Consider the following 13,509-nt stretch of genomic DNA (forward strand, 5'->3'; position numbering starts at 1 on the left):
CCCTTCCAGCCCCAGGTATGAACATTTAAGAAGAGAACGGAGGTTTCCAAAGCAGGCGGGCCTGAAGTGCATTGGCGATGAGTAAATCCTCTTTGAAACCCATCTTTCCCAACAAACGCAAGGGAGTCTAGATTGTGAGGCAGAGACTGCTCTTTCTCCCTCATACTTCACTTTCAAGCAAGGTTGGGCATAACATAGATGGGGTAGCCATTGCGGTTCCCCTTAGCCAGCACGGCCAATAATCAGGCATTGTGGGAGGTGTCGTTTCAACAGCACCCCGAGGGTATCATGTTGGCTGCCCCCAAATCATTGGGTGATTTGCAGTAGACCAGCAAGGGCTCCTGACTCCCAGTTGGTTAATAACTGCAACAACACAAAAGCTTCCTCAACCACCTGAAAAATAGCTGTTAGAATCCCTGACCTGGGTCAATTTGTCATACTCGAACCTGCAAGTTACTCAAAGTGTATGGAGTCATGTGGTGCAGGAGGTAATTGGCATGGCTCCCTTAGCTGCCATTTTGCCTCTGGCTCCCCACATGCACACCTTGGCTGACTATTTTGCACCTGCCTCCATTTAGTTAACTTTGGGGACCTGTTTTAAAAAACCACAAAATAGACCCCTCAAGCCACACCTAAAGCATGAGGGGCATTCAGAGCACTATACAATTAATTACATTCTTGAAGCCTGGATTTTCCAGGGAATACGGAAAGAAAGAAGACCAGAGTTATGGAAGTGACTTCCTCTTCATTAAAGACACACACAGAGAGCCCACTCTTCAACTTTGATCCATTTTTAAATGTGTGATTCCTTTGATTCCCTTCCCCCTCCCCCTTCTCTTGCCAGATGGCAACAGAATCAATATTGGAGCGAATGGTGAGGCACTGAAGGACGGAGAGATGCAAGAACTTTGTCTTTTTAAAACCCCATACCCATCTAGCCTCCTTCTCATCACCCCCACTGTTTGTTCCAAACACCACTGCAACAAGATTTCTTCCAATGCAGCAACTACTCAGCCTCACACTGAACTCTTGGACTCAGGAGACAAAAAGAGGAAGGCTCAAGGAGGCAATGGGGACAAGGGGTGCCCAGCCAAGAGGAAAGGTGAGAAGTGGCTGCTTCGGGTGACAGCTTTGTGGTGTGGTCAAGGTCAACAGGCAGACCAGACCCTGAGGGCAAAATCCACCAGGAAGATGAACAAGATCTGTGCAACTGTGTGGCAAAGTAGGTTACTGTACATGTGCAGAATGCCTTTCCTTACCACTTTTGGGGGACTCATTCTGTTTTGCTCAAACTGATACCTTGTTACTCTTGTCCCCCCCCCCGTGGTTCCCCCTAAGTGCAGAAATATAGTCTATACTCCTTGGGGCGAGTACATAAACTGATATAAGAAGAGCTGAGACCAAGATGGATCCTGGTGGCTAATCAGATGCCTTGGGGAACCCTACAAACAGGCCATGGAGAGAGCAGTCACCCCTTCCTATGTGTGCCCAGTAGGGATGGGATTCGTTGGCCAGTGCTGCTTCAAAAGCATTCCATTGACCTAACAAGGGTTATCAGTTTGAGTTCATTCTTTGTCCACTAGCTGTTGCTTTTAACAATCTGGGTATTTTTGTCCCCAAAATATCAATATTAATACTGATATTTTCAAAGGGAATATTGATATTTTAAAAATGGAAAGCAGCTTTGCCTCCTCCATGACTGAGGCTGGTCAGTTTCCATGTTAGCAAACCGAGACCAGCTATTTCCCTTTTGGAAAGGAAAGGAGGGACGCAGCTTTCAGAGGGGCCCATCCCCCACTATCTTGTTTGCCCATTGGTCCATCTATCCAACCGATGCACTCCTCTCCTCCTGCCTGTCTGTCCATCCACCTTGTCCTTCCGTTGCTGGTCCCAACTGGCCCGTATGCTGCCTGGGGTATGTGCCTCTGCCGCTTGAGATGCCGCCATTCATTGCCACCCTCCCTACTGGATGCAGCTCACATACATGTGCGCACACACTCACATACACACTCACACACACGGCACAGAGAAGGAGGGAATTAGCAAGCAAAGACAGGCTGATCATAGAATAGTAGAGTTGGAAGGGGCCTATAAGGCCATCAAGTCCAAGCCCCTGCTCAATGCAGGAATCCAAATCAAAGCATTCCCAGTTTAACTTGTACTTGATGTGGTAAAAATCCGGTGTCAGGAAAAGCAGTGGAAGTTCACAGGTTTCAGGATCAGCCCACAAAGACACTGGACCTGCAAATTATCAGGGAGTCCCGTGCCATTTTAATTTTCTCACCCACCCCTAGTCTCCAGACAGTGGCTCCTAATACCACCTGATGACTGCTCTTCAATTGTGAGCTACATTATAAGAACTGTACTTGACTTTCCATACTATCAAGAATGTTGTGCTTTTTCTGTGTCTACATCCACATATGTTCCGTCCACACAACATAACAGAGAGGCTGGTGTGGGTGGGGCCATTTGGAATTCAGCACTTATTCACTATAACTCTTGTAATGGGGGCTGTTTCAAGGAGCACTAACACATTTTCCAGCTATTTTTTAAAATGAAAAAAGAAGCAGCATAGTGGTGCAAACTGCTATTGCATTAACACTGTAGCATGATGGGGTTACAGCACCATGTCCCTCGTTCATTTTTTTTTAAAAAAAATAGAAAGGCATTTTAGTGATCGTTGCGTGGGGGTGTTATTGCCATTGTTTTGTTGTTGTTTATTGTTATGTTTTCATAGTGTGTTTGTTTTTGTTTTAACATTGTGTAAGTCGCTTGGGGGCCTTTGGGTATCAAGCAAGTAATAAATCTAAATCTAAATAATAATACTAGGGTTATAGAGAATGTGGGTTGAGCTGCGATTGGTTCATTTTCCCAATATATCATTGCCCCCCCCATCAAACCCCACCATTCTAAAAAGATGGAAGAATAATGCTTCAAGCATCTGTGCCTGTGGAGATTGTCCAGTCCTCCCATTCTTCTGGAAAAAGCCAGATTTTCTGTAGGCATCATGTGGATGCCACATTAAAAGTGAACGAATGGAACGGACACAGTCTGGAAGCATTCCAGTATTCAGTTCCTCTGAATATGTCAGGATTTTGTCTGACCTGGATCCTTGGATATCTCCCATGTGAAAAAGGCATGGACACTCCCTACCCTGGAAAACCCCAGAAGAAATGAGGGCCTGCAAGTGCCACAGAAGCTTCATGCTTTCCCCCATAGCCCAGCACCACCACATTCTCAGCCAGCCTGGATCCCTGATTCATCCCCTCCCCTCCCTGCATCAGGCCTCAAGAGGTGGCAGTCGATCTGATGGGGGGCCCAGAGTTGGCACATAAGTGCTCGTTTGGCTGCCAGAAGGCAACATTACAAGGGGCCTCCTTGGGAGTAAGGGTCTACTTAGGTTCTGCTCCCACATAGATGATGGCCATGGACAGAACATGCAGGCTGCATTGAACTGACAGCCACTGAGAAACTCTCTCCTTCTCGCTATATTACTCTGTAACAAGCTGTGTGCAATGACGGCACAGTTACAACAGCCACCTTGTAAAAATAAACCATGCATTTTAGTGGTAATCTCGTCAACATGGGAGCTGTCTCGCTATTGGAAACCAAGCTGCTGCTGTTCAGAGACGCAAGAGACATCTCCCTGCAGCAAACTGCCCATGATGATCGGGCTATCATGTGATAATTGCAGGAATAAAAATGAAGAACATATGATCACACTCTGCAATTCCAAGTAAGCCTCCCAAATCTGAAACAACACCTTCCAAGGCAACGGAATGAGCCCCCTCCCCCATTTTTAGAAGTTAAACAAGCCACTGTTATGGAAAGGGATGAGTGTGGCCTCAGATTGGGCATCCAAACTCTTCCTGAAATTGGTCCCAAGCCTCTCACAAAATTTCCTGGATATTTCACAACCCAAATTTCGCTCTTAAGGAAACTCTGGAATTAAACAGAAATACTGCATCTGACAAAGGACATCCACCAAAGCAGTGAACTTTCCTAATTTTTAAATAATTAACAGATGATTAATGTGAGACATTACCATAAGGCGTGCTGTGACATGCGGTAGAGATGTATATAAATGGCCCCCCAGCCAATTTCATGGCACCTCAGTGCCTAAGCCCTTAGAAACCAAAGTACGTAAATCATCAGGAGCTGTCTTTAGAATAGGTTAGAGCACATCTTAAAATAATTTATGAGGAACATCACAGTCTCCCTCCCTCTCTCTCTCTGCATTTTAATAAAGTCTTCCCAAACATGAGCTCCACTAAAGATTCTCCCGGCACTAGATACAGCACCAGATAATAATCTGAAGAAAATTTAAAAAAATGTCCTGAGCCGAGCCGAGTGGATGTAGGAACAGAGGAGCCAACCTGATCAGACTCTCCTCTGTTCATTACCATAATAAAATGGAAATGAACACTGAATGAGCAAATTCAAAATTGAGCAGGACAGATAAAGGAAGTGGATAAGCAGCATACATTATTGCCCTGGGTACATAAGCATCACTCCTGGCCATCTCAGACAGCCGTTCTTTTCAAAAACATTTCCACACTCCTCATATGATTGTGGTACCCTCTTGGATTAATGCTGTGCTGAAAATTTATCCTGCATTTTTTCTACCTTTCTCTATCAATGAATGAGAAAATAAACTGCATTCAAACTCAAAAGGCAAGAGAAAATTTTGGTAAAATTCTCATGGGTGAGGTAATGGTTATTGTTGTGCCTATCTTACATTTAAGGTGGCCAAGGGGTGTTTGTGAGAGCCCTTGCTTTCATTCTACATGAAATCATCACCCCTGTGGTCTGCGTTCTGCAGCCTCCCTGGGTGCCTGCATGTCAGGAGAGAGACCTCATGCGATAACTCCTCTTGTAGGGTGTTTCCATCGGGGACTGCTGGAGAAATGTTTCCTGAAAAGGAAAACGCACACTCCACACCCTTGGCCACTTTGCAATGATAAAGTAAGGTCAAAATCCCACACCCACTAAGATTCTGAAGTGCTCTGAGAACGAGGTAGAAAAATGGAAGCAGTATATACATTTTTGTATATATTATTTGGCCGGAGAACTGCATTGCAAAATTCAGAGTATTGTGAACTATGAAGGATGTCTGTGTTTGGTTCTTGTGTTGTTTTCCAAAGTGGAAATGTGGCAAGTTCACCTTTAAATGCAAACCGAATCCAATTCCTCCTTCATCCCTACCCTCTGGCCCTACACTGTCATATTTACAGCGGTTCTTCTTCGACACAAATCTGTATGCGGGGAGCAGGAACTAGGAACTAGAAGGGGGGACGGAGAAAAGCAATCCCTTGTCTCTTGTTTTTCTTGCATGGAAGGTGGTGCAAGGCAACCTTTGCTGCCATGGAGCACCATTCCCTCTCCCCGCCACCCAACTGTTATTTCTAGATCTGCAACACCTGTTTGATGACCAAGAGCCTGATATAAGACAAAGGAACAATCGCCACACAGGGAACAATGGCTCTGTCCATACACCTACGGGAGCAATAGGCTTTATGCATTATCAGCTATGCGGTGGGTGGCCCACGCGGCTTCCTGGCCCAGATAAAATACACCTCTGACTCCAAAGACAACCCGAGTAGGCCTAGTGCAAGACCCATGTGAGATAGAAACAGCAGCTCCTCAAGAAGACTTCGGTTCTCTGAACAAGAGAAACTGAACCTGGATTCACTGTCTTTCTGTAATGTTCCTATTGTTGGGAGTAAAGCACCAATGCTTGTAACAAGTCACCTGAACCAGTAGGGGGCGATAGACAGAAAAGCAACCTATTCTTCCCTAGTTGATTCCTGCTTTAGCAACTACTTATTTGTTTTTGTCCTCAGGCTTTACTTCCTCACTTTCTCTTCCTTTCTAGTCAGCTGGATATACTGTCCATCTGCAATGGCCACACATATACATGTAATCAGAATGCCTTTATTTCCCAGGAGTAATAAACCTTATTTCTTTATTCTTTCAACCGACAGTCTTACCAGACTATTCATTTCTGCACTCTGTTGCAATATATACTAAACTCTAATTCCTCTAAGAATAGGAGAAAATGGGAGGGGAATCCAGACAAATGAGCCCAGGCAGATGGCCCTGGGCACAACCCAGTCTGCAAGCCAGAGATGAGGGCAATTCCCATTATCTCCTTTCTCAGGCTGCATGGAGGGATCCAGTAGGGCAGTCTCCTTGATCTGCCCTGCAGAAGAGTCAGCCAGCCAGCCAGCCACACAATGCCTGCTCTGGCAGCCCCCAGCCTTACCTTTGCAAGCACCTGCAGCCCGCAGGTGGTAGATGCCAGCCAACACCCGCCAAATGGCCTTCTGCTCATCCGCTGCAATCCCCAGCTTCTCCATGGCAGCTTGGAGCTGAGAAAACGCAGCTGCTGCTTTCTGCTTATCTTCAGCCTGCAAAGGGAAGCAGCCACGGGGGGGGGGAGGAAGGGCCAGTCAGGTCTACGGCACAGGAGGTCAAATGTGCAAAGCAGGAACAGAAGCACCAAGGTGCCTCCGGAAAGAACCGAGACAAGCAATGCTTCCTATGCCAAAAGACATGCTAGAGCAGCCTTCATCAACCAGGTGCCCTCCAGATGTTTTGGAATATGTGACTCCCATCAGTCCCGGCCAGTACTAGGTTGGTGAAGGCTGTTCCAAAAGTAACCAGATATCTACATATTTAGGTGTGAGCCATCTCTTGGATCCAAATGGGTGGCTCTGACCACTGCAGTTTCTCATTTTCTCAATCTTAAATTCAGTTCCCCATGTTTCTGCAGCAATTTGCCAATACACAACATCTTTTTGAGTCGTGAAAATTCATAAGTGTTTTAGTACAAATTTCTCCTCCAGATGTTTGTATGCAATTTTGCCTAATACATTTTTGCAAAACAATTTCCCCTAATATAATTCAGTTTTGTATATTATTTTCACTAAAATATGTGCATTTTATGCACACTTTACCCTAGTATATGCATTTGTGTGCACACCACTTGGCTGGAGAAGTGCATTGCAAAATTCATAGAATTTCAAAGTATGACTGCATTTCACTTCTCATAACGTTTCAGAAAGTGTGAATTGGATGGGTTTGCCTTTAAATGTGAACTGAATCAATTTTCTTCCCTGTCCCCAGTCCTTTGTCACATTTGAGTGTGACCCACAGACAGAATCCAGGATGGTTGTGCTACATAGAGGGGAGCAGACATGATTCCTTCCTGGCTCTCCCCAATAAAAACACATCTGGCAAGACTATTGGGCAAGGGGAAATATTCTTAATCCTGAATATTCCAGCTTGGTTTTCCCCTGCACTCCTAGAGAGAGGGGGGGGTGACATTGCCTCTTCTGATTGTGATGGAGAGAAGCATTTTGCAAGGGCAGGGATTAAGATTCAAACAGAAAAGCGGAGGGAAAAAATTATACAAGAGAAAGTGTGTGTGTTTAAGTTGAAAACCTGGGGCAGAGACCACTCTACTTGCTCCACCAGCTCTTTACCAGGGAGAAAGTTGCTGAAAGATCACAGGGTCACTAATTCTGCCATGCCTCTCCACATCGGGCATGACTGTGTCATTCACCAACTCCCAGCATAGAAAGTCTGCGGGATTTTCTATTTTCAGAAAAGGCTCCCTGTCACATCTCTGCATGATTGATTGCTACAGGCTTCCCTTCTTCCCACCAGTCTCTGCTATGAGGAGATAATTCTCTGCATGGGGTGTCATTGGATCATTGATTCAGCGACACAACCAAAATTACCAGTCCTCCTTCAATGAGGCTGCCTGTCACTTCTCTGCATGTCTGCACGGGCGAGAAAGTCGATTCAGTTTGCATTTGAAGCCGAATCTATCAAATTTGCACCTTCCAATATAATAATAATAATAATAAAATAATAAAATTTTATTTGTTAGTCGCCTATCTGTCCGAGTTATCGGACACTCTAGGCGACTTACAACAACATATGAAAATACAATAACAATCAAAACACAATTATCAATTAATCTAACATCAGAAAACATCCAAAACAATATGAGATCCAAAACATGGCCATCCTTCAAAATTCACACTTACTCAAATTTTGCAATGCAATTCGCCAGTCAAACAATGTTTACAAAAATTCATATGTTAGGAGAAAATGTGCATAAAAATGAACGTTAGTGAAAATAACATATACAAATGCATTATATGGCGAGACACCGATTGCAGTAATGTGTATGTGAGCCAAAATTGCCTACAAAAATGTGTTTATAAGGAGAAATGTACACTAAAATGCTGGAGAATCTGCATGAGGATTTCCCCCCCCCCAAAAAAATTGCAAACTGCTGCAGAAATGTGAACTGAACATTTATTAAATAAATAAACAAAAATGTCATAGCTCTGTGCATCTCTCCATCCAGCCAGAAAGGACATACAGGTGAGTGACCCCTACAGAAACCCCAGAAGTTTGGTTCTCCAGGGCTGACTAGTTCCCACTTTGTGATAGCTGGTATAGATGGAAGGGCTGGACAAAATGGGGCGGGGGGGGAATCCTCTTAACCACTGAGACCCAGAAATCCTCAACACATCCAAGGGTTCTCCATCCCTTCCCAGCCAGCGTGCATCCCTGAGAGATCTGGCTCACACCAGAACACAGAGCAAAGCACCTGTCTGTCACGGTTCTCCTCTGCTCAGGATGAAACCTCTGGGTGCAAGACAGACCATTTCATCTGGAATCCTATTTTTCCCCCAGCATAAGCATTTTTTTAAAAAATCTTCAATTTGAGCCGTTCTTTGAAGTGTCGCTTTTAAAGCAGGGTGAAGAAATGGATTGAGAGAAAGATGGCTTCATGACCAGAACTTCAGAACACAGTTTGGGGTGGGGGAGGCAAGATTATGGGCAGCGTACTCATACCAAAGACAAGCCGCTTGGACTGAGGCCACCAGCTCCAATGCTTCATAGAGCCTGATGGGTGGAGACTGTCACGCCTGGCCCTGACCTGGTACCAGACATGGAAGAGGATGAATCGGGCACCCTGCAGGTCGAGGACCTTGAGAAGCAGGCAGGGGCCCCTGAATCCAATGCTCAGGATCCTCTTGAGGGCCCTCCAGGCCGATGCCCAATGAAGAACCCCTGGAATGGTCAGAGGAGGAGGTGGAGCCATGCCCCAGTCCTCGGGAGTGCAGGCGCCAAATATTTTGGGCCTAGGCCAGAAAGTGACAACACAGTGTGCATCTGTGGACTCAGTAAGGGGTCTACTTGTGAGCAAGCAATCCCTAATGCTCGACCACTGCCAGCAGCTGTGGTCAGAGTATGGTTTAGAAGGCCTCCCTCTGGAGCCTTCCAGCTGCTGGAAACAAAGAGGGTCTTTGGCTCCTCGTCCCCCTGCCTTGCTGTGCTGCACCTTGCTGGAACTCCTAGAGATATTGGCCTTGGGCTGTGGCCTAAGTTTGTCTCTGGCTCGTGGCTGATCCTCTGTGTCGGGCCTTGGCTTGCTTGGACGGTGCTGCATCTGCAGCCTGCCCTCACTGGCGAGACCTCTGGAGAAGCCACCTATCTTCTGTGACTGGACCTGAACACACACCCCTCCCACAAGGGCATCCCCTGGAGAGTGACCAGTGGTTGGCTCATGGAAGGTCAACTGACAGGACTGTGCAGGCAGGCAGGCTGGTACTGCAGTGTAGGTGGCGCTGATGAGGCAGAAAGGGAGTATAAGAAGTATATTCTGGGCTACCGCTGTGAGGAAGTGTGGGATATAAATATAAATAAATAAGGCACTAGGTTCAGACTGTGGTTTATGAGCCACCCCTCTGGTGTCCCTACAGATACCCATTTTTAAACATGATAACGTCAATAAACATAAATGGTTGGTGCTGATTCTCCTCCCCTGTTAACAAATGACAAATTGAGTTTTATTTATTGTTACTTATTTATTATTGCATTTATATCCCACTTTTTCTCCAAGGAGCTCCCAGTGGCATACATGGTTCTCCCCCTCCTAATTTAATCCCCGCAACAACCTTGTGAGGTAGGTTAGGCTGTGAGGCAGTGACTAGCCCAAGGTCACCCAGTCTGCTTCGTGGCTGAATGGGGACTTGAACCCTGGTCTCTCAGGTCCCAGTCCAGCACCCTAGCCACTAAACCACACTGGTTCTGGAGGAGATAATTGTGGGGACAGCTTAGAAGCTGAAGTCCACAGGGACTCCACCATAGATCAAGGTCTTTCCATTAGGCCCAAGTGGAAACATCACGGAGCCAGGAAAGGTGCCCCTACAGAAATTCCCTCTCCTACAGCACCATTCAAAAGCTGTCGCTCCCTCTGGTCATCCTACTGCAGGCAACCAGCTCAGCACCCACTCCCAGTGCCCAAGCCTCACCCTCTTATGAATGCAGACTAAACTGCTCCATGTTTCTGGGAAAGGGGGCCTGCAAGAGCTGACCAGGCGTCCCCTTCCCCTCCAAGCCCATGAGAGTCATTGGAACACCCCCACCCCCATGCATTCTCACAGTTTGCCTTCCATCCTTGCATGTTTCTGTGTCCCGGCAGGGAAAGCCCAAGGGCACAACCTTCCTGAGGGGATTTTTCAGACCCAAAAGTCCCTGATGGCAGCGCTCGGATTCTGTCTTTCCAGCTGCACTGCCCCTCCACAGACGCAAAAGCCCCCACTCAGCATTTCTGCGTATGTCGGCGGGAGCCAGGCTCTTGTGGAAATTGCTAACGAGACGCATTCAAGATGAGGTCACCCCAGACACACGTGAGGAGGCAGCAGAAGCAGCCCTCGTCGTAGCAGAGAGGAAGCTGAAGGCATCCTGGCACAAGACAGGTGTGGCTGTTTCACCCCGTGGGGCAGCTTGAACCCGCGCTGGCTTAAAGCTTGGGAAACAAATTGGAAACCCCATTGGCCGAAGCACACATTGGCATTAACTAATTTGTTCCCCGTGAGCAATCAGATGCTGACAATGTCAGGCAGACAAAGGCAATTAAAAATTTCACATGTGAAAAAAAACCCACTCCAACTAGAGCATGAAGTTCCCACATCTGCAACTGACAGCAGCCTATACAGACACGAAATGGATCTGCACTCCCAAATTCTACCAAGCTCACCATTTTCAAATGCCAAAAAATCTGCAGCTTTTGCAGACCTGCAACCTATCCTTATAAACCTCCGGTTCAAACATGCCTTTGGGAACCCACCCCTTTCCCATATAACTGTATAGTGCTTGTGCTGCTGTTGTGACTTGCCTTCTGTCAGCCGTAGGTACAGGCCCACCAGCTGAAGGTCAATGCTATGAACCAGCCTCAGCCAACCTGGGCCCGTCCAGATGTTCTGAGATGCAGTTTCCATCAGCCCCAACATCACGTGGCCATGCTGGCTGGGACTGATGAAAGTTGCATTCCAAAACCTCTGGAAGGCTGCTACTGTTGTGGACCATCCCTTTACCGAAAACCTGATGCACCTCATTCCCTAAATTGCTGCTACCATTTCTGGAACCTGAAGAGGGAAAGGGCGTTTCTACATACGATTCAACCACCATCTTTTGGCGATTGGGTTTTATTTGGCTGATTCAGCGCATTCACACATAACAGGAAGCATGTGTACTTGTGCTTCTGTGCTTAGCGAAGTGAAGAGAGCCCAACGTGACTGCACTTCCAGAACAGGCCTGGCTTATGTAATGAAAACGCTATACACCCCACAGCACGGGAGAAGCAAAATTATACTGCGCAAATCAGAACAGAGCACTAAGGGCCAAATCTGGTCCAGGATTGAAAGATACACCCTCTTGCACCATATTCAGAGGGTAGGGGAGGAAGGAATGCCGTTCAGGGAAGGGGCTGTATAGCTCAGTAGTGGGGCAGGTGCTTTCACATGCACAAGGCCACCAGTTTGACTTCAGGTATCCCCAGTTAAGAGAGGATCTCAGTTGGTGGGGCTCCCATAGTGATAAGGCCTCTGTCTAAATCCTCGGAAAGATGCTGCCTTTCAGCATAGACAGTATAAGTTTGAGTGGTCCAGTGGCCTCCACTGGTGTGACTCAGTCCGCCCATTAAGAATGGCGTGAGGCCGCAATGTGGAAGGGATGCACTAAAAGTTTCAGGGTCCGTGATCTCCATGGGGAACAAGCTCAAAATCAAACCCCAAATGAGGACCAGACAACCAAGTAAAGCTCCTCACCGTTTATGCACATTAGATGCAGGAACAGGTCCCCAACTCCACCTGCCCTCCCCAATAGCCCTGCTCCAAGCTTCAGCGTTTGGGGGGTGAAAGGTCCAGGACTTCTGCTGCTGGCCCCTTCTTAAGATACCACAAGGCCACTCCCAAGGGCCAGGTCCTCCCAAATCCCAGCCCAACAGGGTTGGAGGAACCAGGGAGGCCTTCTCTCAGGGCTCCCTCGGCCTGCCTGCAGCAGAAGAGGAGGTGGGGCTCCAGGGTGCCACTTTTGCCCTTTTCTTCTTCCTCCTCCTCCTCCCCTCTCCTCCCCATAAGTGCTTCCTTTTGGGCTATTGAAGCTCCTGAGCTTTTAAGGAAAGGCGGAGATGCCCAAGTGCCTGCAAAAATCCCTGTTGCTGCAGGAACTCCTAGCCTGAAGGTGGGCACGGCATCTAGGAAAGCATCTCCTCTTTTCTCTTGGTGCGCCACCTCTTCCTGGGAGAGGACGGCGGGCCCACCTCCACCTTGGAGTCCTCCTGACCAGTCCCATTCGGCCGTGTCCGTCCCCCAGCGGGGAGGCTGCCCCTGCAGGCCCTGACATTCCCCTCTCCTCCAAGGGTGGCAAAGAGGAAGCCTCTGGGACTCCTGCTTCAGCAGGACCTCTTGTGTTCGGAGGCAGGGAGCCCTGCACCGTCAACTGGGCCCTGCTCCATTTGCTCATCTCCCTCCCATTCCTTGCCTCTTCCTCCAGTGCCTGCCACTCCTGGTCGTCTGAGTCAGAGGAGTCGGGCAGAAGCAGGACGCTAGCAATGCCCAGTTCCCAGACCACGTTCAAGAGCAGCACTTCAGAAATGGCTGGATTTATTTGCACTTTTGCAACTCGCTCATTACTGAATTCTGGCCTTGAGACCAGGGCGGTTGGCAAGAGGCATACTAGCGGGGAAAGGGAGGGGGGGGAGGAATGGTCGCTGTTGCTCTTTTCCTCTCTCCAAATCCCTACTTTTCACCTTGTCAGGCAACAAGGTGTGAGAAGCAGCAGCTGAGGAAAGAAGGGCATCCAGGGGGTCTCTCTGAGCAAAGGACAAGGTCACTTAGAGACTGGAACGGGTCCAGCTCAAAGCCAGGCAGAGATCAAGGCAGCCATCCGGCAGCCTCTGGTAACAAACACTTGCCCACGGAATCTGGATTTGACCCCAGACTCCAGGCTATCAGAGATGGTTCCTGGTTGGTTGTGCTGATGAGGCAGAGAGAGAGAGGGTGTCAGCTTTTGCCATCGTGTTTGCCAGCTATCAAGGATCGCCTGGGAACTTTAATAATCAAATAGCGTCTTCCAGAAGAAGAAGGAGAAACAGTGGTGGCTCCGGGGCTCAGGAAGACCTGCACAACTCTGCCCACA

At 47.7% G+C, this 13,509-nt stretch overlaps 1 protein-coding gene across 4 annotated transcripts in view; it reads right to left on the reverse strand.

The window, feature by feature from the left end:
• The window catches only part of MYO18B (myosin XVIIIB), a 238,848-nt gene that overhangs the window by 183,551 nt on the left and 41,788 nt on the right, over positions 1-13,509 (reverse strand). For all 4 annotated transcript variants that reach the window (XM_061603517.1, XM_061603518.1, XM_061603516.1 and 1 more), the window contains one exon: positions 6,266-6,410. In XM_061603517.1, coding sequence (XP_061459501.1) covers positions 6,266-6,410 — 145 coding nt within the window. The remainder of the gene's footprint in view (positions 1-6,265; positions 6,411-13,509) is intronic.

Source organism: Rhineura floridana, chromosome 19 (genome assembly GCF_030035675.1).
Source record: "Rhineura floridana isolate rRhiFlo1 chromosome 19, rRhiFlo1.hap2, whole genome shotgun sequence".
NCBI lineage: Eukaryota > Metazoa > Chordata > Lepidosauria > Squamata > Rhineuridae > Rhineura > Rhineura floridana.